The 21,352-nt window shown below is 47.4% G+C and overlaps 2 protein-coding genes and 1 long non-coding RNA gene across 6 annotated transcripts in view; 2 read left to right on the top strand and 1 right to left on the bottom strand.

Annotated features, from left to right (window-relative positions):
* LOC115202486 (UPF0462 protein C4orf33 homolog) overlaps nucleotides 1-3,621 on the bottom strand; it is a 12,484-nt gene extending 8,863 nt beyond the window's left edge. Inside the window, exon 1 of one of the 2 annotated variants that reach the window (XM_029766645.1) lies at nucleotides 3,497-3,621. Coding sequence is in view for 1 of the 2 variants with exons in the window: in XM_029766644.1 (XP_029622504.1) it covers nucleotides 3,388-3,468 (81 nt within the window). In the remaining variant the exon portion in view is untranslated. Of the gene's footprint in view, nucleotides 1-3,387 lie in introns of both variants that reach the window. The other variant, XM_029766644.1, reaches the window with a different exon arrangement.
* Nucleotides 2,428-21,352, top strand: LOC115202485 (sodium channel and clathrin linker 1). 2 transcript variants are annotated; one of them, XM_029766641.1, is made up of 23 exons: nucleotides 2,428-2,444; nucleotides 3,879-3,928; nucleotides 4,400-4,445; nucleotides 4,674-4,744; nucleotides 5,438-5,490; nucleotides 7,511-7,583; nucleotides 7,754-7,809; nucleotides 7,901-8,042; nucleotides 10,368-10,490; nucleotides 10,732-10,797; nucleotides 11,481-11,551; nucleotides 11,787-11,877; nucleotides 11,961-12,052; nucleotides 12,186-12,249; nucleotides 12,347-12,460; nucleotides 12,831-12,929; nucleotides 16,153-16,299; nucleotides 17,440-17,582; nucleotides 17,746-17,938; nucleotides 19,416-19,612; nucleotides 19,993-20,071; nucleotides 20,356-20,451; nucleotides 20,848-21,352. In XM_029766641.1, exons 3-23 carry the CDS (start codon nucleotides 4,412-4,414, stop codon nucleotides 20,908-20,910), a joined length of 2,067 nt encoding a protein of 688 aa, XP_029622501.1. In that variant the 5' UTR covers nucleotides 2,428-2,444; nucleotides 3,879-3,928; nucleotides 4,400-4,411; the 3' UTR covers nucleotides 20,911-21,352. The 2 variants fall into 2 exon arrangements, with proteins under 2 accessions (XP_029622501.1, XP_029622502.1); XM_029766642.1 differs by lacking the exons at nucleotides 2,428-2,444; nucleotides 4,400-4,445 and having other exon boundaries at nucleotides 3,846-3,928.
* On the top strand, nucleotides 6,622-7,275 carry LOC115202487 (uncharacterized). Of its 2 annotated transcripts, none has more exons than XR_003879998.1 (2): nucleotides 6,622-7,052; nucleotides 7,125-7,275. It is a non-coding gene; the product is annotated as an uncharacterized LOC115202487 (long non-coding RNA). The 2 variants fall into 2 exon arrangements; XR_003879997.1 differs by having other exon boundaries at nucleotides 6,622-7,091.

The raw sequence follows: 21,352 nt of genomic DNA, 5'->3' as shown, positions 1-21,352 counted from the left end.
GCCTAGTGGTTAGAGAGGCGGGTAGCCTAGTGGTTAGAGAGGCGGGTAGCCTAGTGGTTAGAGAGGCGGGTAGCCTAGTGGTTAGAGAGGCGGGTAGCCTAGTGGTTAGAGAGGCGGGTTGCCTAGTGGTTAGAGAGGCGGGTAGCCTAGTGGTTAGAGAGGCGGGTAGCCTAGTGGTTAGAGAGGAAGGTAACCTAGTGGTTAGAGAGGAAGGTAACCTAGTGGTTAGAGGGGCGGGTAGCCTAGTGGTTAGAGGGCGGGTAGCCTAGTGGTTAGAGGGGCGGGTAGCCTAGTGGTTAGAGAGGCGGGTAGCCTAGTGGTTAGAGAGGCGGGTAGCCTAGTGGTTAGAGGGGCGGGTAGCCTAGTGGTTAGAGGGGCGGGTAGCCTAGTGGTTAGAGGGGCGGGTAGCCTAGTGGTTAGAGGGGCGGGTAGCCTAGTGGTTAGAGGGGCGGGTAGCCTAGTGGTTAGAGGGGCGGGTAGCCTAGTGGTTAGAGGGGCGGGTAGCCTAGTGGTTAGAGGGGCGGGTAGCCTAGTGGTTAGAGAAGCGGGTAGCCTAGTGGTTAGAGAGGCGGGTAGCCTAGTGGTTAGAGGGGCGGGTAGCCTAGTGGTTAGAGGGGCGGGTAGCCTAGTGGTTAGAGGGGCGGGTAGCCTAGTGGTTAGAGGGGCGGGTAGCCTAGTGGTTAGAGGGGCGGGTAGCCTAGTGGTTAGAGGGGCGGGTAGCCTAGTGGTTAGAGGGGCGGGAAGCCTAGTGGTTAGAGGGGCGGGTAGCCTAGTGGTTAGAGGGGCGGGTAGGTAGTGGTTAGAGGGGGCGGGTAGCCTAGTGGTTTAGAGGGGGCGGGGGGGGGTAGCCTAGTGGTTAGAGGGGCGGGTAGCCTAGTGGTTAGAGAGGGTCGGGTAGCCTAGTGGTTAGAGAGGCGGGTAGCCTAGTGGTTAGAGAGGCGGGTAGCCTAGGGTTAGAGAGGCGGGTTAGCCTAGTGGTTAGAGAGGCGGGTAGCCTAGTGGTTAGAGAGGCGGGTAGCTAGTGGTTAGAGAGCGGGTAGCCTAGTGGTTAGAGAAGGCGGGTAGCCTAGTGGTAGAGAGGCGGGTAGCCTAGTGGTTAGAGGGGCGGGTAGCCTAGTGGTTAGAGGGGCGGGTAGCCTAGTGGTTAGAGGGGCGGGTAGCCTAGTGGTTAGAGGGGCGGGTAGCCTAGTGGTTAGAGGGGCGGGTAGCCTAGTGGTTAGAGGGGCGGGTAGCCTAGTGGTTAGAGGGGCGGGTAGCCTAGTGGTTAGAGGGGCGGGTAGCGTAGTGGTTAGAGGGGCGGGTAGCCTAGTGGTTAGAGGGGCGGGTAGCCTAGTGGTTAGAGAGGCGGGTAGCCTAGTGGTTAGAGAGGCGGGGAGCCTAGTGGTTAGAGAGGCGGGTAGCCTAGTTAGAGAGGCGGGTAGCCTAGTGGTTAGAGAGGCGGGTAGCCTAGTGGTTAGAGAGGCGGGTAGCCTAGTGGTTAGAGAGGCGGGTAGCCTAGTGGTTAGAGAGGCGGGTAGCCTAGTGGTTAGAGAGGCGGGTAGCCTAGTGGTTAGAGGGGCGGGTAGCCTAGTGGTTAGAGGGGCGGGTAGCCTAGTGGTTAGAGGGGCGGGTAGCCTAGTGGTTAGAGGGGCGGGTAGCCTAGTGGTTAGAGAGGCGGGTAGCCTAGTGGTTAGAGAGGCGGGTAGCCTAGTGGTTAGAGAGGCAGGTAGCCTAGTGGTTAGAGTGTTGGGCCAGTAACTGAAGGGTTGCTAGATCAAATCCCCGAGCTGACAAAGTAAAAATCTGTTGTTCTGCCCCTGAACAAGGCAGTTAATCCACTGTTTCTAGGCTGTCATTGTAAATACAAATTTGTTCTTAACTGACTTGCCTAGTTAAATAAAGGTTAAAAACATATATTTTTTTTAAGGTAGGAGGATTTAGAAATGTGGATCTAACCGTGATTCAGCACAGTAGGTGGCGGCATGCACCTTAAACGTTTGTTTGCGGATCGCCATTATATCATAGAAGAAGAAGTAAACACCACAGACAGAACAATGAGACATTTCACCTATGTATAAACGTGAAGCATCCGGTTTGCATTTCCACTCACCTCCAAATGGAAGCCCAGTGGCCGGAATACCGGCAATGGGAGATGATTGCGCAAGATTGATTTTGGCCGACATTCTGCTAATTTTTTCATTGATGGAACATTTGATCTAAATACTGTTTTTTTTTGTTTCCAAAAATAAAATCTGTTTCGAACAGAGTGGACTTAGTTTTGTAGACTTTACCCTTTGTCAAGGTTTTTGAACATTGCGTTGTTTAAAGAGTGCAAAGTAGGCGTTCCCTAACGAAAATATGCTAGAACGCGGCAGTAGGCTCTCTAGTTCGTGCTTTGCTCAGTCCACCTCCTTGCTGTGATTCATTTGCTCCCATTGGAAACGACCGGCTGTTGTCTATCTTGGGTTAGTTAAACAAATAGTTGTAAACACTGTCGCACAAGGAGATTAGTTCATACATGGCTACTACATGTTCTCATCTATCGACAGGTCTATGTTGTATACCCAAGTTCGTTTTGGTTTGTCTTTTAGAAGAGCGCAAACGTTACATGTCGCCGCTGTTATTGTCCCGTTCCATTCATTTCTATACAATATCGAGTGATTAATTTCCGCGCATTATTGATTACAGTAGAACAAGCTAATCAATTCTAGTTTAGAATGGCCGTTTGGTAAATGTTGTCGTGTGCAGTTTATAATGTACTAATTTAGCTAAATATGGGTGTGACACGTGTGTAGGGAGTGTTTTTTATGTTTGGTCTTCAAATATCACAAACAATTTCAGCATATCATGATTATTATTTTGGAAATGTAATAAACGGGTGTTTTGACACTGGGCTATGAATCTAAAATCGATGACAACAGGGGCATATTCATCACGCCGATTCGGTTGCAAAACGTTTCTTAAATGGAACGAAACGGAGGGATGAATTTGTCCAATATAAACTGTCGTTCAACTTTGGGAAATGAGTACTCTCCTGTTTGCTTCCGTTTGGTTCTTAAACTGTAAATAGTTTGCGTAATGAATACATCCCTTGAAACGTCAACATAATTTCAAATTTATGATTTAGGAATAAATTATACTTGTAACATTATTTCCAACAGGATTCTAATTAATCAGGTAAAAACAACTGAATGAGTCCAAAAACGTGCTTCAATTTATTGATTTTGATGACACAACTAAAAACATGAAATATTATTGCCTACTAATACGTCTGAGACCAGGCTACAATGAGCCTGCCCTGCACACTGGTGCCAGCATGGTAGACCAAGAGCAGTGTTATTTGTAGTTGCCGCATAAGTATGGCACAATGCAGTAATTTGGAAAACATAAAACTTGTACTAAACTTACCATTTTAAGTTCTGCGCATGTAAGTACATAGAGGAAGACAACCGCTTTTAGCGACACCGATGTCCACGATCGGTGCATCATGACTGATAGGAAGGCTAACGTTACTTACTTTGTAAGAGGATGAATCCAGTTGCGCGCTGGTGTGATGGCTATATATTTAGCTTGTTATCAAAATACATACAGTAGCTCATGCCAAAGAGATAAGGCACTTTCTATGGAGTATCAACTTCCTGGTATGATCATATGATGATATATCATCCCTATCAGATGTTCTTGGGTGGAATAATTACGGAATAGGTGGCACGCAACCCAGTACAACAGTCTCGAAGTACATTTGTTTATATATTGAAATGGCGTTTCATATCTAATCTAGAACTGATTGATGCCAGGTTTAAACTGTGTTCCATGAAATAGGTGGAACTATTTGTATGTTTCTAATGTATGGGGGCAGAATAGGCGGTTGCACTTCTTTTTTGTGATTGGTTTTTCAGACGTGCCCTTCTTTAAATCGACGGCGGAAGGATTATCGAGAAATTAAAAGGTTAGTTTAATTAGTTTGCTTTGGTGTAAAGTTGGAATTGCACAATTAATCGTATAGCTTGTAGCCAACATTATTTGGTCAGATTACGTGATATGTGCAAGTGAAAAGCTGTTTTTACCCATCGAAATGTTTGTCGCTCACACGATATCACACAGCAGTCAGTGCCTGCTGACTCAAAATGTGTTTAGCTAGTTACTGTGGCTTGTTAGTTACGCCTAGTAACCCGCCAGCTATCAGTAAACATTAAACAACATCGTTGTTTTTCAGGGTCAAGACAAGGGCTCGCCCAGTAAATCAACTATCTTATTCCCCAGATCTTTTGAAAACCACCTGTTGATTGTACAAGCCTGTGTTGTGTTTGTAGCAAGCTTGTAGCGTAACTAGCAAGACAGAGGGCATATATGGTCTACGGTAGCTATAGCTAGCTATCTAGCTCTTGTTAAGTAATATGTGCGGTCTTTTCTTGTGCAGATTCATTGCAAGATGTCCACTGAAGTCGAGTTTTTGCGTGATCAAGGTTAATTGGATATTCCCTGAATACTTGCTACTAGTCTTGTTGTCATATCCATTCTAGCCATAGCCTACCTGTGATGCAACCAGGAGACTTTTGAAGGAGTCCAGCACAATGTCAACATTCTCTTGGTTGCATTGCAGCTAGCCACAGCCATACCCTTTTCATAAGCTTTGCATATTATATACATGTTATTGTTTAGCATCTGATTTCATACTGCATTTATCATTGCAGTCCAAAGGCTGAACTCTGCCTTGAGTCACTATCAGGATAGGCACCGCTCTCAAGCCACATCAGCACCACAGGTACTGTAAGGTGTGAAAGGGTTTTGCTGTGATATAGCAATAGTCTATTATTAATCAGTTGTAGTCGACACTGCTCAGTGCCAAAAAGATAAACCAATGTTCGTTAGCAATGGTCAAACATTAGCTGGTAGCCTATACTGCAAACCAGTAGTGTAAAATTACTAAAGTATTTTTACTTAAGTCGTTTTTTGGGGTATCTGTACTTTACTGTTTATTTTTTACTACTTTTACTTTACTACATTCCTAAAGAAAATAATGTAGTTTTTACGCCATACATTTTCCCTGACACCCAAAAGTACTCGTTACATTTTGAATGCTTAGTGGGACAGGAAAATGGTCCAATTCACACACTTATCAAGAGAACATCCCTGGTCATCCCTACTGCCTCTGATCTGGTGGACTCACTCAACACACATGCTTCGTTTGTAAATGATGTCTGAGTGTTGCAGCGTGACCCTGGCTATCCGTACATTTAAAGTATTATTTTACCGGGTGACTCACTTTTACTTGAGTCATTTTTCTATTAAGGTATCTTTACTTTTACAATTGGGTACTTTTTCCACCACTGCTGCACACTGCCAAAAAGATAAAGCACAAAATATGGCCTAGATAATAAAATCCATTAGATTTTGAGTATGAGTAATACAAGGAGGAGTCGGACCTGAGAGCTTTCTAAATGGTCTGTTTCTACAGGGTGAAGAGGAGACACACACAGAGACCCCAGCCCCCTGGCTGTCAGACCAGAGGTAAGAGAGGAACAACCGAGCCCCGCTGTCACCCAACACTGACATGGCCCTCTTTAGGAACCGAAGCCAATGTCTGTCCCCTAAATGGCACCCTATTCACAAAATAGTGCACTGCTTTTCATCAGTGGGCTGCCCATAGGGTTCTGGCCAGAAGTCGTGGAGTAGGGTGTCATACGGAACACAGCCCATGTTCCAGGCTCTTAAAGGTTAAAGGTTGTGTTTTGCTGAGGGTTGGCTACCTGTTTCACCACCAGTCCGAAGTGAAGACCAAGGGTCAAAACCAAGATTGACACGACAACAATGAAGGAAATTATGAATGTCCACTTTTTTCTTCTTCTCACTGCCCTCTTCTAATGATGAGAACAAACAAAAAGATGTCATTGCTGATCAGTGTTTTTACTGTTGCAACACTTGACTGTGTATGTTGCGGCTACATATAGTCCAATTTCATTGGACATGGAAGACATCTCACCATCCCATCTGGAGGCTTTCTACACCCATCTTGCAAAGTATGTCGAGCTCAGATCTACAGCACATTCAGATGGAAAGTTAAAATATGATAAACCTCATAGCACCAACAACAAGTGATACCTGTTCCTAAGACTAGACGTAATAGACAATCACCTGTACTGACCAGGAGACCTTTGAATCTCTAATGTAACAGCGGAGATGTTTTCTCTGTTATCCAGCTACATCTTTATCACAGTTTAAGGGTGATGTTTAACTCTTGACTGGAAGAAAACCATCAAGTTTAGTTGGTCTATAACTGTTTACATCAGCAGGACTAGTGTTAGCGAAGTTGATGTTTTTGTTGCAAGTTCCTCGGCCATGTGCCTATTCACAATTACAACAGTTTTTAGAAACGTTGTTGTTTATTTGGTGGGTCACTAGACGACATTAACTATTTGAGTCTGAATATCTATATTTGAAAAATGATACAGGTCGGTAGTGTTAAATTAAATATAAAATAAAAAGTTTACTTACAATGACTGTGATTTTTGGTTTTCTTACCCACCTTAGTTGAATGCATTGACTAAGTTGCTCTGGATAAGTGTTTGACAAATAAGCAATAGGTCATTCCAGTCAAATATAGGTGATTTCCAGTATTGTGGTGTGTTCCAGTCTGATGAAGGTGATTCCAGTATTGTGGTTGTGTTCCAGTCTGATGAAGGTGATTCCAGTGTTGTGGTGTGTTCCAGTCTGATGAAGGTGATTTCCAATATTGTGGTTGTGTTCCAGTCTGATGAAGGTGATTCCAGTATTGTGGTTGTGTTCCAGTCTGATGAAGGTGATTCCAGTGTTGTGGTTGTGTTCCAGTCTGATGAAGGTGATTCCAGTGTTGTGGTTGTGTTCCAGTCTGATGAAGGTGATTCCAGTGTTGTGGTTGGGTTCCAGTCTGATGAAGGTGATTCCAGTGTTGTGGTTGTGTTCCAGTCTGATGAAGGTGATTTCCAGTATTGTGGTTGGGTTCCAGTCTGATGAAGGTGATTCCAGTATTGTGGTTGTGTTCCAGTCTGATGAAGGTGATTCCAGTGTTGTGGTTGTGTTCCAGTCTGATGAAGGTGATTCCAGTATTGTGGTTGTGTTCCAGTCTGATGAAGGTGATTCCAGTGTTCTGTTCCAGTCTGATGAAGGTGATTCCAGTGTTGTGGTTGTGTTCCAGTCTGATGAAGGTGATTCCAGTGTTGTGGTTGTGTTCCAGTCTGATGAAGGTGATTCCAGTGTTGTGGTTGTGTTCCAGTCTGATGAAGGTGATTCCAGTATTGTGGTTGTGTTCCAGTCTGATGAAGGTGATTCCAGTATTGTGGTGTGTTCCAGTCTGATGAAGGTGATTCCAGTGTTGTGGTTGTGTTCCAGTCTGATGAAGGTGATTCCAGTGTTGTGGTTGTGTTCCAGTCTGATGAAGGTGATTCCAGTGTTGTGGTTGTGTTCCAGTCTGATGAAGGTGATTCCAGTGTTGTGGTTGTGTTCCAGTCTGATGAAGGTGATTCCAGTGTTGTGCTTTGTGGATGTGTTCCAGTATAATGGCTCCTCTCCTATCAGAGTATGACCGTCACATGGATGACATGACTGAACAACTGCAGAGCTACCAGGTGAACATTTGTCCAAATTATCGCTGTTCTGTTTGTTCATTCATCTTTTGGAGTTTGACTACAATAAAATGAAAGGATTGTGTTTTACGATGGAGATATTTGATGACTGTCTACAATATATTTCCAAAGTGATGGACATTTAATCTTTACCTCACACTTTGAACTCCAAGATGCAGATGACTGCCATCAGACTGAAGCTGGACACGGTGGTCAAGGAGAATGAACGGTACTGTTTAAACTTCAGAGCACAGCCTGTCGGTCCCTTTTTACATCAATGAGGTAACTTAATGCTGTGTGTGTTGCCATCTCCCGTCCAGGCTGCATGCCGAGCTGAGGGAGTCCGTAGAGAGGCAGCTGCAGACCCTCCCAGTCAGTACAGGACCAGGGGTGGAGGGGGACACACTGGGGGACGAGGGGCTCATCAGCAACCTTCGCGAACAGATCCAGCTCTCTGTACAGGTTAGTCTAAACACCTCCACGTGTGTGTGATGATATGACGCGCGCGTGTGTGTGCGTGTGCGTGTGCGTGTGCGTGTGTGTGCGTGTGTGCGTGTGTGTGTGTGTGTGTGTGTGTGTGTGTGTGTGTGTGTGTGTGTGTGTGTGTGTGTGTGGGGGGGGGGGGGGGACGATATGACGCGTGTGTGGGACGATATGACGCGTGTGTGTTACCTGCATTATAATACACCCTACTGTAAGGCTCTCTGGATTAGAGGTTGAACGATTATGATTTTTCAACGCCGATACCGATTATTGGAGGCCCAAAAAAGCCGATGCCGATTTATCGGCCGATTTTTAAATAAATAAAAAATGTATTTATTTATTTGTAATAATGACAATTACAACAATACTGAATGAACACTTATTTTAACTTAATATAATACATCAATAAAATCTATTTAGCCTCAAATGAAACATGTTCAATTTGGTTTAAATAATGCAAAAACAAAGTGTTGGAGAAGAAAATAAAGGTGAAATATGTGCCATGTAAGAAAGCTAACGTTTAAATTCCTTGCTCAGAACATGAGAACATATGAAAGCTGGTGGTTCCTTTTAACATGAGTCTTCAATATTCCCAGGTAAGAAGTTTTAGGTTGTAGTTATTATAGGAATTATAGGACTATTTCTCTCTATACGATTTGTATTTCATATACCTTTGACTATTGGATGTTCTTATAGGCACTTTAGTATTGCCAGTGTGACAGTATAGCTTCCGTCCCTCTCCTCGCTCCTACCTGGGCTCGAACCAGGAACACATCGACAACAGCCACCCTCGAAGCAGCGTTACCCATGCAGAGCAAGGGGAACAACTACTCCAAGTCTCAGAGCGAGTGACGTTTGAAACGCTATTAGCGCACACCCCGCTAACTAGCTAGCCATTTCACATCGGTTACACCAGCCTAATCTTGGGAGTTGATAGGCTTGAAGTCATAAACAGCGCAATGCTTCGAGCTGCTGGCAAAACGCACGAAAGTGCTGTTTGAATGAATGCTTACGAGCCTGCTGGTGCCTACCACAGCTCAGTCAGACTGCTCTATCAAATCATAGACTTAATTATAATATAATAAACACACAGAAATACGAGCCATAGGTCATTAATATGGTCGAATCCGGAAACTATCATCTTTCAGTGAAATACGGAACCGTTCCGTATTTTATCTAACGGGTGGCATCCCTAAGTCTAAATATTCCTCTTACATTGCACAACCTTCAATGTTATGTCATAATTATGTAAAATTCTGGCAAATTAGTTCGCAATGAGCCAGGTGACCCAAACTGTTGCATATACCCTGACTCTGCGTGCAATGAATGCAAGAGAAGTGACACAATTTCACCTGGTTAATATTGCCTGCTAACCTGGATTTCTTTTAGCTAACTATGCAGGATTAAAAATATATACTTCTGTGTATTGATTTTAAGAAAGGCTTTGATGTTTATGGTTGGGTACAGTCGTGCAACGATTGTGCTTTTGTTAAATCATCCCCCGTTTGCCAAAGTTGGCTGTCCTTTGTTAAGAAGAAATAGTCTTCACACTGCATATACCCTGACTCTGTTGCAAGAGGTGACATGTTTTCCCTAGTTCAAAGAAATTCATGTTAGCAGGCAATATTAACTAAATATGCAGGTTTAAAAATATATACTTGTGTATTGATTTTAAGAAAGACATTGATGTTAATGGTTAGGTACACGTTGGAGCAACGACAGTCCTTTTTCTTGAATGCGCACCGCATCGATTATATGCAACGCAGGACAGGCTAGATAAACTAGTAATATCATCAACCATGTGTAGTTAACTAGTGATTATGATTGATTGATTGATTGTTTTTTATAAGATAAGTTTAATGCTAGCTGGTAACTTACCTTGGCTTCTTACTGCATTCGCGTAACAGGCAGGCTCCTCGTGGAGTGCAATGTAAAGCAGGTGGTTAGAGCGTTGGACTAGTTAACCGTAAGGTTGCAAGATTGAATCCCTGAGCTGACAAGGTAAATATCTGTCGTTCTGCCCCTGAACAAGGCATGTAACCCACCGTTCCTAGGCCGTCATTGAAAATAAGAATGTGTTCTTAACTGACTTGCCTAGTTAAATAAAGGTGTAAAAAAAAAAATACGGCAAATCGGTGTCCAAAAATACCGATTACCGATTGTTATGAAAACTTGAAATCGGCCCTAATTAATCGGCCATTCCGATTAATCGGTCGACCTCTACTCTGGATGAGACCATATGCTGAGTGACTAAAATGTAGTGTGTATATATTGAAGTGTGTGTGTGTGTGTGTGTGTGTGTAGGAGCGAGACCAGGCCATGGAGCTGTGGCAGGCCTCAGCCCAGGAGCTGGACCGTTTACAGCAGCTCTACCAGATAACCACCTCTGACGGACAGCTCCATGTTGCCGAGCAACAGTGCCTCAAGGTAGACCTTCTGCCAGTTTGGCCCCCAGAGGGCAGCGTTGTTATGGATTTCATCCCTCTCCCATTGAGATCGAGTGTAGCTGATCGTTGCTGGTTCTAAACCTATGTAATGCTAGAAGTTAGTACATGCTTAGAGTTTTACGTTGTGTCTGTGGTTCAGATTAATTCAATGTCCTTGTCTAAGAGGAAGCCATTTGAGGGTAGTTGTCATTAACCCCGCCCCTTTATTATTTTTGTCATAGGATCAACTGATCCAATTCCAGCAGCACATCCAGAAACTCCAAGTCACCAATCAGAAACTGGAATCTGTAAGTTGCAGCCAATCATTAGGTCACATATATGTGTGTGTAACGTTATAATAGTGTTTCCGATATAGAATGTAGAATATTGGGTCATTGGTAAATAATGAATCTGATTTACACATGACGAGAACACACCAAACACTGACTAGGTCAGTCAGTCAGTCAGTCAGTCAGTCAGTCAGTCAGTCAGTCAGTCAGTCAGTCAGTCAGTCAGTCAGTCAGTCAGTCAGTCAGTCAGTCAGTCAGTCAGTCAGTCAGTCAGTCAGTGGGGCTTAATGCTTGCAGACAGGAAGGAGCCTAATCCATTTGCTCTCCCAGCTTTGCCCCGTGCTTGTTACACACTATCATTCTGACTTCCTTACTCACTTGCCCGCTAACTGGCTTTTCTAGATCGACTGTTACGACAGAGACTTGCCTGTAAACTAATATGACAGTACAGGTTTACCTCACACACACACCTGCCTTCTGCTTCTGGAGAGTAATGTATCCATCTTATACATTTTTAATGAGGAGTGAGGCAAGGGCTTTCCTCTGTTTCTGTCTACCAGTTAGTGCTTCTGTATTGTAGTGTGAGGACTGAGGAGTTGTGTGTGTGTGTGAGATGTGGTGTTTGTGAGAAGTTCAGTGTGTGTGTGTGTACTGAAGCCATCATGCCTCACCGGCGCGCGTGTCTCTCGTGCCACACTCAGACCAACCAGCAGTTCCTGAAGACGCTGACAGAACAGAGCACTGAGATGGAGGAGCTACGCAACCAGCTCAGGTACACACTACTACAGTTTCAAAATGGCTGCCAATCGTCCCCAGTACAGATTACTGCAGATCCAGAATGGCCGCCATTCGTCTCCAGTACAAACTACTGCAGATCCAAAATGGCCTCCTACATTGAGATCCAAAATGGCTCTCAGGAATGTAGCTCTTCAGCTGCTGCACAGCTCAGGCAGTGCTCCTGCAGAGAGCAGGGTTTATTTGTTTCTCTCTTTCCACTCCTACTGCAGATCGGCCAAAGCAGATCTGAGGATGGCCACAGCCAAGGTGGAGGAGATGACCAAGCTGATGCAGAACATCCAGGACCAGATACAGAGACGGGTAGGGAAACAATAGGGCTTATAGTTCTCTACCGTAGTTTACCATAGCAGAATATAACCTCAGTCCCTTTACTGTGTGTGTAGGAGGACGATGCAGCAGAGGCTCATGGTAGGGAGGAGGCCTCAGATCGAAGACTCCACCATCTCCAGTCAGCCCTCAGTCAGCTGGAGGCCAGGTGAAACACACCTGTAATCCTCACTTCACTTCCTCTTCCGGACTCTTCTACAGGAGGCTGAGTGCATCTCGCTCCAATTCCTTCTACTTTTTCCTTTTGATAAACTCTTTCTGTCCCCATCTGTCTCCTGCAGGTTGAAGGCAGCTAGTCAGGAGGCAGAGAGTGTACGCAGGGAGCAGGTGGTGTGGGAGAGGCAGGTGGGGAACACTTTAGTTTTTGGCATCCATATTTTAACAAGTATCTACAAGGTCATGTAGCTAAATAGCGCGGTGTATAACGAGGTGTACCCGTCAGGTGGGGGAGCTGCAGGTGCGCTGTGCCTCTCTGGAGGAGGAGCGCTACGAGGCCTTCTCCAAGGTCAGAGACTCCATCCAGCTGGCTGAGGAGGCCTCTCTACAGAAGGACCAGGTACATACAGTCTTCTACTGCTACGGTCTGCTTCTCTGGACACAATCTAACCTCTCTCTGTCTCACCAGGTCAGACAACCCCCTCTCTACCCCTTCCTTCACACACTTCACTCCCCTCTCTGTCTGGTCAGAGACTGTCTGTCATTTAGCATAACTCTGGTGATGATGATGGTCTGCATCTCTGTCCTGTCAGAGACTGTGTCATTCAGCATAACTCTGGTGATGATGATGGTCTGCATCTCTGTCCTGTCAGAGACTGTGTCATTTAGCATAACTCTGGTGATGATGATGGTCTGCATCTCTGTCCTGTCAGAGACTGTGTCATTCAGCATAACTCTGGTGATGATGGTGTTATGTATCTCCCTATCAGGCCCTGTTGAGAGAGAAACAGAAATCTGAGGAGCTGGACAAGATGAATGAAGCCATCAGACAACTGATCCAGGATGCTGCCATACGCACCAGGAAAGAGGTGAGTCTCAACTCCTTTTTCAAAATGCTTACCCTAGTCCTCACCTCCAGCTGTACCCTAACCCTAGTCCTCACCTCCAACTGTACCCTAGTCCTCACCTCCAACTGTACCCTAGTCCTCACCTCCAACTGTACCCTAACCCTAGTCCTCACCTCCAGCTGTACCCTAACCCTAGTCCTCACCTCCAGCTGTACCCTAACCCTAGTCCTCACCTCCAACTGTACCCTAGTCCTCACCTCCAACTGTACCCTAGTTCTCACCTCCAACTGTACCCTAGTCCTCACCTCCAGCTGTACCCTAACCCTAGTCCTCACCTCCAACTGTACCCTAGTCCTCACCTCCAACTGTACCCTAACCCTAGTCCTCACCTCCAGCTGTACCCTAACCCTAGTCCTCACCTCCAGCTGTACCCTAACCCTAGTCCTCACCTCCAACTGTACCCTAACCCTAGTCCTCACCTCCAACTGTACCCTAACCCTAGTCCTCACCTCCAACTGTACCCTAGTCCTCACCTCCAACTGTACCCTAGTCCTCACCTCCAACTGTACCCTAGTCCTCACCTCCAACTGTACCCTAGTCCTCACCTCCAACTGTACCCTAGTCCTCACCTCCAACTGTACCCTAGTCCTCACCTCCAACTGTACCCTAGTCCTCACCTCCAACTGTACCCTAGTCCTCACCTCCAACTGTACCCTAGTCCTCACCTCCAACTGTACCCTAGTCCTCACCTCCAACTGTACCCTAGTCCTCACCTCCAGCTGTACCCTAACCCTAGTCCTCACCTCCAACTGTACCCTAACCCTAGTCCTCACCTCCAACTGTACCCTAACCCTAGTCCTCACCTCCAACTGTACCCTAACCCTAGTCCTCACCTCCAACTGTACCCTAGTCCTCACCTCCAACTGTACCCTAGTCCTCACCTCCAGCTGTACCCTAACCCTAGTCCTCACCTCCAGCTGTACCCTAACCCTAGTCCTCACCTCCAACTGTACCCTAGTCCTCACCTCCAACTGTACCCTAGTTCTCACCTCCAACTGTACCCTAGTCCTCACCTCCAGCTGTACCCTAACCCTAGTCCTCACCTCCAACTGTACCCTAGTCCTCACCTCCAACTGTACCCTAACCCTAGTCCTCACCTCCAACTGTACCCTAACCCTAGTCCTCACCTCCAACTGTACCCTAACCCTAGTCCTCACCTCCAACTGTACCCTAGTCCTCACCTCCAACTGTACCCTAGTCCTCACCTCCAACTGTACCCTAGTCCTCACCTCCAACTGTACCCTAGTCCTCACCTCCAACTGTACCCTATCCTCACCTCCAACTGTACCCTAGTCCTCACCTCCAACTGTACCCTAGTCCTCACCTCCAACTGTACCCTAGTCCTCACCTCCAACTGTACCCTAGTCCTCACCTCCAACTGTACCCTAGTCCTCACCTCCAACTGTACCCTAGTCCTCACCTCCAACTGTACCCTAGTCCTCACCTCCAACTGTAACCCTAGTCCTCACCTCCAACTGTACCCTAACCCTAGTTCTCACCTCCAGCTGTACCCTAACCCTAGTTCTCACCTCCAGCTGTACCCTAACCCTAGTTCTCACCTCCAGCTGTACCCTAACCCTAGTCCTCACCTCCAACTGTACCCTAACCCTAGTCCTCACCTCCAACTGTACCCTAACCCTAGTCCTCACCTCCAACTGTACCCTAGTCCTCACCTCCAACTGTACCCTAGTCCTCACCTCCAACTGTACCCTAGTTCTCACCTCCAACTGTACCCTAACCCTAGTTCTCACCTCCAACTGTACCCTAACCCTAGTTCTCACCTCCAACTGTACCCTAGTCCTCACCTCCAACTGTACCCTAGTCCTCACCTCCAACTGTACCCTAGTCCTCACCTCCAACTGTACCCTAGTCCTCACCTCCAACTGTACCCTAGTCCTCACCTCCAACTGTACCCTAGTCCTCACCTCCAGCTGTACCCTAGTCCTCACCTCCAGCTGTACCCTAACCCTAGTCCTCACCTCCAGCTGTACCCTAGTCCTCACCCCCAACTGTACCCTAACCCTAGTTCTCACCCCCAACTGTACCCTAGTCCTCACCTCCAGCTGTACCCTAACCCTAGTCCCGGCGTCCTGAGCCACCCTCTCTAACCCTAGTCCTGGCGTCCTGAGCCACCCTCTCTAACCATAGTGTTTCATTATCTCCAATACATCACCAGTACACTACTACCTCAACCTGTTAGGCTGCTTCCTCCTGACCACGTTGTCTCTTGATGCTGTGTTCTCGGTAGAGGAACGGAGCTGCTTCCTCCTGACCACGTTGTGTCTTGATGCTGTGTTCTCGGTAGAGGAACGGAGCTGCTTCCTCCTGACCACGTTGTGTCTTGATGCTGTGTTCTCGGTAGAGGAACGGAGCTGCTTCCTCCTGACCACGTTGTCTCTTGATGCTGTGTTCTCGGTAGAGGAACGGAGCTGCTTCCTCCTGACCACGTTGTCTCTTGATGCTGTGTTCTCGGTAGAGGAACGGAGCTGCTTCCTCCTGACCACGTTGTCTCTTGATGCTGTGTTCTCGGTAGAGGAACGGAGCTGCTTCCTCCTGACCACGTTGTCTCTTGATGCTGTGTTCTCGGTAGAGGAACGGAGCTGCTTCCTCCTGACCACGTTGTCTCTTGATGCTGTGTTCTCGGTAGAGGAACGAGGAAGACCATAAGAACACTGCTGACCTATAAAATGACTAATCTAAATCGAAAACTGGCCCTTACTCTAGCCATAACCAAACCCTTAACCCTAACCTAATTTTAACCAATTCTGAAATGATCTGTTTGCAGCTCAGCAGTGTCCGTATAGTTTTTTTCCTTGAGAAACTCACTGACCTGACTTCTCTGCCTGGCTCTTAACCAGGGAAGGACTGTGATTACCATTCTATTAAAGGCTCTTGATTTAAGATCTAACTCCCCAAGCCTGTTAATGTTAGCCTTCACCAGGCTGTCAGACACAGGTCTAAATCTAGACGTGTCTGGACACTGAAATAGCATAGACTCACAAGCTGCAGTGTGCATTTCAATGTGTTGAAACAAGGGGTGCATCTCTCTGCATTTCCCTCTGAAAAGCATGACTTACAGAATATAATTGTTTTATATAGTGACAGTATACATCCCACATGCTACCTGCTCAATCTGTTGTTCCTTCAGGTGTTATTGACTAGTTCTGGATTGTGTTTCTTTCAGGTGGAGAATGTGCGTAAACAGTGCAACTCACAGATCCATCGGATGGCTGAGGAGTTGTCGGCTCTACAACTGGAGTGTGCAGATAAAGAGTCTCAGATGGAGAGGTCCCTGAGAGAGATGAGGGCAGTGGAGGAGGAACTGGAGAAGGTGAGGAGGGCAGTGGAGGAGGAACTGGAGAAGGTGAGGAGGGCAGTGGAGGAGGAACTGGAGAAGGTGAGGAGGGCAGTGGAGGAGGAACTGGAGAAGGTGAGGAGGGCAGTGGAGGAGGAACTGGAGAAGGTGAGGAGGGCAGTGGAGGAGGAACTGGAGAAGGTGAGGAGGGCAGTGGAGGAGGAACTGGAGAAGGTGGGGGGGTGGAGGAGGAACTGGAGAAGTTGAGGAGGGCAGTGGAGGAGGAACTGGAGAAGGTGAGGAGGGCAGTGGAGGAGGAACTGGAGAAGGTGAGGGGGGTGGAGGAGGAACTGGAGAAGTTGAGGAGGGCAGTGGAGGAGGAACTGGAGAAGGTGAGGAGGGCAGTGGAGGAGGAACTGGAGAAGGTGGGGGGGTGGAGGAGGAACTGGAGAAGTTGAGGAGGGCAGTGGAGGAGGAACTGGAGAAGGTGAGGAGGGCAGTGGAGGAGGAACTGGAGAAGGTGAGGGGGGAGTGGAAGAGGAACTGGAGAAGGTGGGGGGGGGGAGTGGAGGAGGACCTGGAGAAGGTGAGGAGGGCAGTGGAGGAGGACCTGGAGAAGGTGAGGAGGGCAGTGGAGGAGGAACTGGAGAAGGTGAGGAGGGCAGTGGAGGAGGAACTGGAGAAGGTGAGGAGGGCAGTGGAGGAGGAACTGGAGAAGGTGAGGAGGGCAGTGGAGGAGGAACTGGAGAAGGTGAGGAGGGCAGTGGAGGAGGAACTGGAGAAGGTGAGGAGGGCAGTGGAGGAGGAACTGGAGAAGGTGAGGAGGGCAGTGGAGGAGGAACTGGAGAAGGCGAGGGGGGGGGCAGTGGAGGAGGAACTGGAGAAGGCGAGGGGGGCAGTGGAGGAGGAACTGGAGAAGGTGAGGGGGGGAGTGGAGGAGGACCTGGAGGAGATGAGGGGGGGCAGTGGAGGAGGAGGAACTGGAGAAGGTGAGGAGGGAGTGGAGGAGGAGGACCTGGAGAAGGTGAGGTGATTGGGGAAGAAGTCATACTATTGTTTTAGTCTTACCAAACTGGATCGTACATTCCTACAGGTGGTGAAAGAACTTAATAGGGAATGGAGGGTATGAAGCATTATAATGCATTATAACCTGTTCCTATGTCATCTGTACTCCAGGTGTATAAGGAGGGTAGAGGAGAGCCAGAGTACAGGAAGATGGAGGCCCTCCACCAGAGGTCTCTGAATGCTGAGAGACTGAAGGATGACATGAACATCACCCTGCAGAGCACACACAACAAGATGAAGAAAATGGAGATGGAGTGAGACATATTTCTGTGTGCTTAGTCTGAGCTGCTGATCTGAGATCTGTGTTTAGCTATTAAGTGTGCTTTTTTTAGGCTGCCTGTTTCATCTGTCTGGACCCGAGTGTATACAGTACTTTGTAATGTAAATGCCCCCTCTCCCTCCCCTTTCCCCCCGCAGCTACAGTGAGGAGTTGTCCCGGTGCCAGGAGGAGGTGCGGCGGCTGCAGGGGTCTCTGTCTGCAGCCAGGGAGGACTGCAGCGGGGTCAGCGAGGAGCGGCTCCAGCTGCAGCAGGAGAACATGCAGCTCCGCAGGGAGATGGAGGAGCTACGCAAGGCTAGCATGATGACCCAGAGGAGAGCTAAGCAGCAGGTGAGACTACCTGGTTAAACACCTTTAAGACTAGACTGGATGCAGTATGAACGGGAGGGATCAGGGTAGAGGAAGGACGGGGACATAGACCAACTATGCAAGGCTTTGCTGCTCGCACTGAGATGGGCAAAACAGCACGTAAGACCAGTCATTTGAGGTAAACAACTGATAGCACCAGTCTGTAGAACACAGATAAGAGCTATGTGACATTTGAGAGATGGTGAGCCAATGAGAGGTAAAGGAAAACCAAGCCACCGGTCAGAGAGAGTGGGAGATCTGTGCTAGCAGGTAGAGAGGAAGGTGGGAGGTCTAGCAGGTAGAGAGGAAGGTGGGAGATGAGGAGGGATACAGGTCTAGCAGGTAGAGGAAGGTGGGAGATGAGGAGGGATACAGGTCTAGCAGGTAGAGGAAGGTGGGAGATGAGGAGGGATACAGGTCTAGCAGGTAGAGGAAGGTGGGAGATGAGGGATACAGGTCTAGCAGGTAGAGGAAGGTGGGAGATGAGGAGGGATACAGGTCTAGCAGGTAAAGGAAGGTGGGAGATGAGGAGGGATACAGGTCTAGCAGGTAAAGGAAGGTGGGAGATGAGGAGGGATACAGGTCTAACAGGTAGAGGAAGGTGGGAGATGAGGAGGGATACAGGTCTAGTAGGTAGAGGAAGGTGGGAGACGAGGAGGGATACAGGTCTAGCAGGTAGAGGAAGGTGGGAGATGAGGAGGGATACAGGTCTAGTAGGTAGAGGAAGGTGGGAGATGAGGAGGGATACAGGTCTAGCAGGTAGAGGAAGGTGGGAGATGAGGGAGACAGGTCTAGCAGGTAGAGGAAGGTGGGAGATGAGGAGGGATACAGGTCTAGCAGGTAAAGGAAGGTGGGAGATGAGGAGGGATACAGGTCTAGCAGGTAGAGGAAAGTGGGAGATGAGGGATACTGGTCTAGTAGGTAGAGGAAGGTGGGAGATGAGGAGGGATACAGGTCTAGCAGGTAGAGAGGAAGGTGGGAGATGAGGAGGGATACAGGTCTAGCAGGTAGAGGAAGGTGGGAGATGAGGAGGGATACAGGTCTAGCAGGTAGAGGAAGGTGGGAGATGAGGAGGGATACAGGTCTAGCAGGTAGAGGAAGGTGGGAGATGAGGGAGACAGGTCTAGCAGGTAGAGGAAGGTGGGAGATAAGGGATACAGGTCTAGCAGGTAGAGGAAGGTGGGAGATAAGGGATACAGGTCTAGCAGGTAGAGGAAGGTGGGAGATAAGGGAGACAGGTCTAGCAGGTAGAGGAAGGTGGGAGATGAGGGAGACAGGTCTAGCAGGTAAAGGAAGGTGGGAGATGAGGGAGACAGGTCTAGCAGGTAGAGGAAGGTGGGAGATGAGGGAGACAGGTTTAGCAGGTAGAGGAAGGTGAAAACAAGATGAGGGTTAAACTGGTGGGTAGGAGACACTCACAAACGCACACCCACCCTCACTTCCCCCCTTCTCTCCCCAGGTTTCCCAGATGGAGCAGGAGTATTCCCTAAAGGAGCAGGGTCTGGATGCCCGGGTCAGGGAGCTGGAGGAAAGCAGTAGGAGCTCCAGTGCTGAGCTGACCCGCCTCCTCTCTGCCCAGCAGAAGACCAGCCAGCGCTGGAAGGAGGAGGCCAAGACCCTCACCCTGACCTTCCACACCAAACTCACCAGCCTCAAGTTAGTTCAATGTACTGGGTACACCTGGGCGTATCTGACCAGTAAACTATGATTTGAAGTACTTACTGACATGTCACCGTAATAGCCCAGTGTCCATACAGGCAAGTTTACAAACTCATCAGTTTGTTACGAGGACGCCCACATTTTCCATTCTTCTTTGAACTTCTGAGAAGCTGTTCTTGCTCTTTCTCACTTTGCGGATCACAGTAAAAACATAATTTCAAGCCTCCTACACACAATGTAGAAGGGAGAGATTGACAGGCTACGGACCAAATGGCCAACTGTTTGACACAGTTGCTAGTTGATGAGCGGATGTTTTCACATAAGTATGTGTTTGATGATTGGTCGCTTACAACTATAACAAGGTCCGTTGGTTTCAGGGGTGAACTGAATCGACAGAAGCAACGTTGTCAGGAACTGGAGATCCAGCTGGTGACTGACCACGAGACCATAGTAGAGGTGATTCTAACACACGCATACATACACACACACACACATACATACACACACACACACATACATACATACATACACACATACCATTTTATAGAAGATAAAAAAGGAACACAGACAACTGTTCAACTTACGTGAATTCAACACACTACTCCCACCTTGAAACCAATAGCAACCCACATCATAATTCATATAATGAGGAAATGTGATGTCAGTGTATTGTTGCTGGGTCCAGTAGGGCATGAAGTGTCTCTAATGTCGTGGTTGAAATGTGTCATATTGTTGTCTAGTACGAGAGGCAGATGGCAGAGTATCAGGAGAAGAACAGTCGTCTCCAGAGGCGTTTGACTCAGGCAGAACAGAAGGCAACTACAGCATCACAACAGGTACTAAGGGTCTTACACTGGGGCCAGGTAGAGGCGCACACTGATGATGTCAGCTGTTGTCTGATATCAACACAGGGTCATATTTATTGGGCACGCTGTAGTAGAACAGTTAAAAAACGTTGTGCAACAGAAACTAAAAGGGAGTTATTGGACTTGTGTAGGTAGCCCCTCCCTGTTTTAGTCAGTGTTACTTAGTTTGGTGTCTAGTGAATAGGACCCTGGATCTTATTGAGATGCAGTACTGGAACGCTGCACAGCTAGAAACGACGTGTCTCCTGTATGTTCTACATGATGCATTCTTCATGGACACCATCTTTGAAGAAGCCCTGATACTGAGAGGACCTCATTGGCTTTGACTGTTTCTAACACACCCATTTTTCTGTCTTTCTCTTTCAGCTGAGTATAATGACGTCACAGAGAAGGAAAACATCTTCCATGGCAGACCTGGAGTCTCTATAGCGGTGTGCAGGGATGAGACTTAAGGATTTTGGGCACTTGTCCGCTGTGCCATACGATATTTAAAAATATAAAATTGTGGCTAGTTGGCCACAATTTTTACTAGCCAGTCTGAAATGTACTAGCATCGGGCTAGCTTAATTTCCATCCCTGACTGTGTGCATTGCCAACCATTTCTACAGAAATGCCAATGTCTGTTATGGATTTACACCATTCACTGTGATGTCTGTTATTAAAATATATTTAAATTCTTTCTGATGTGTTTTATTGTCATTGTTGGGAAATTAGGAAATATTTTTGTGGTCAAACTTTCTGTGGTCATTGTTTTGGGAAATATTAAAATACATTTTCTTGGGTGTTGTCATTGTAAAATTCACTTTCTGTGATCATTTTTGGGAAGTATTTAAATCCACCTTTCTGTGGTGGGATAAATGAATTCACTGGT

This window comes from Salmo trutta, chromosome 11 (genome assembly GCF_901001165.1).
Source record: "Salmo trutta chromosome 11, fSalTru1.1, whole genome shotgun sequence".
NCBI classification, from domain to species: domain Eukaryota; kingdom Metazoa; phylum Chordata; class Actinopteri; order Salmoniformes; family Salmonidae; genus Salmo; species Salmo trutta.
This window is presented reverse-complemented; position numbering and strand designations above follow the sequence as displayed.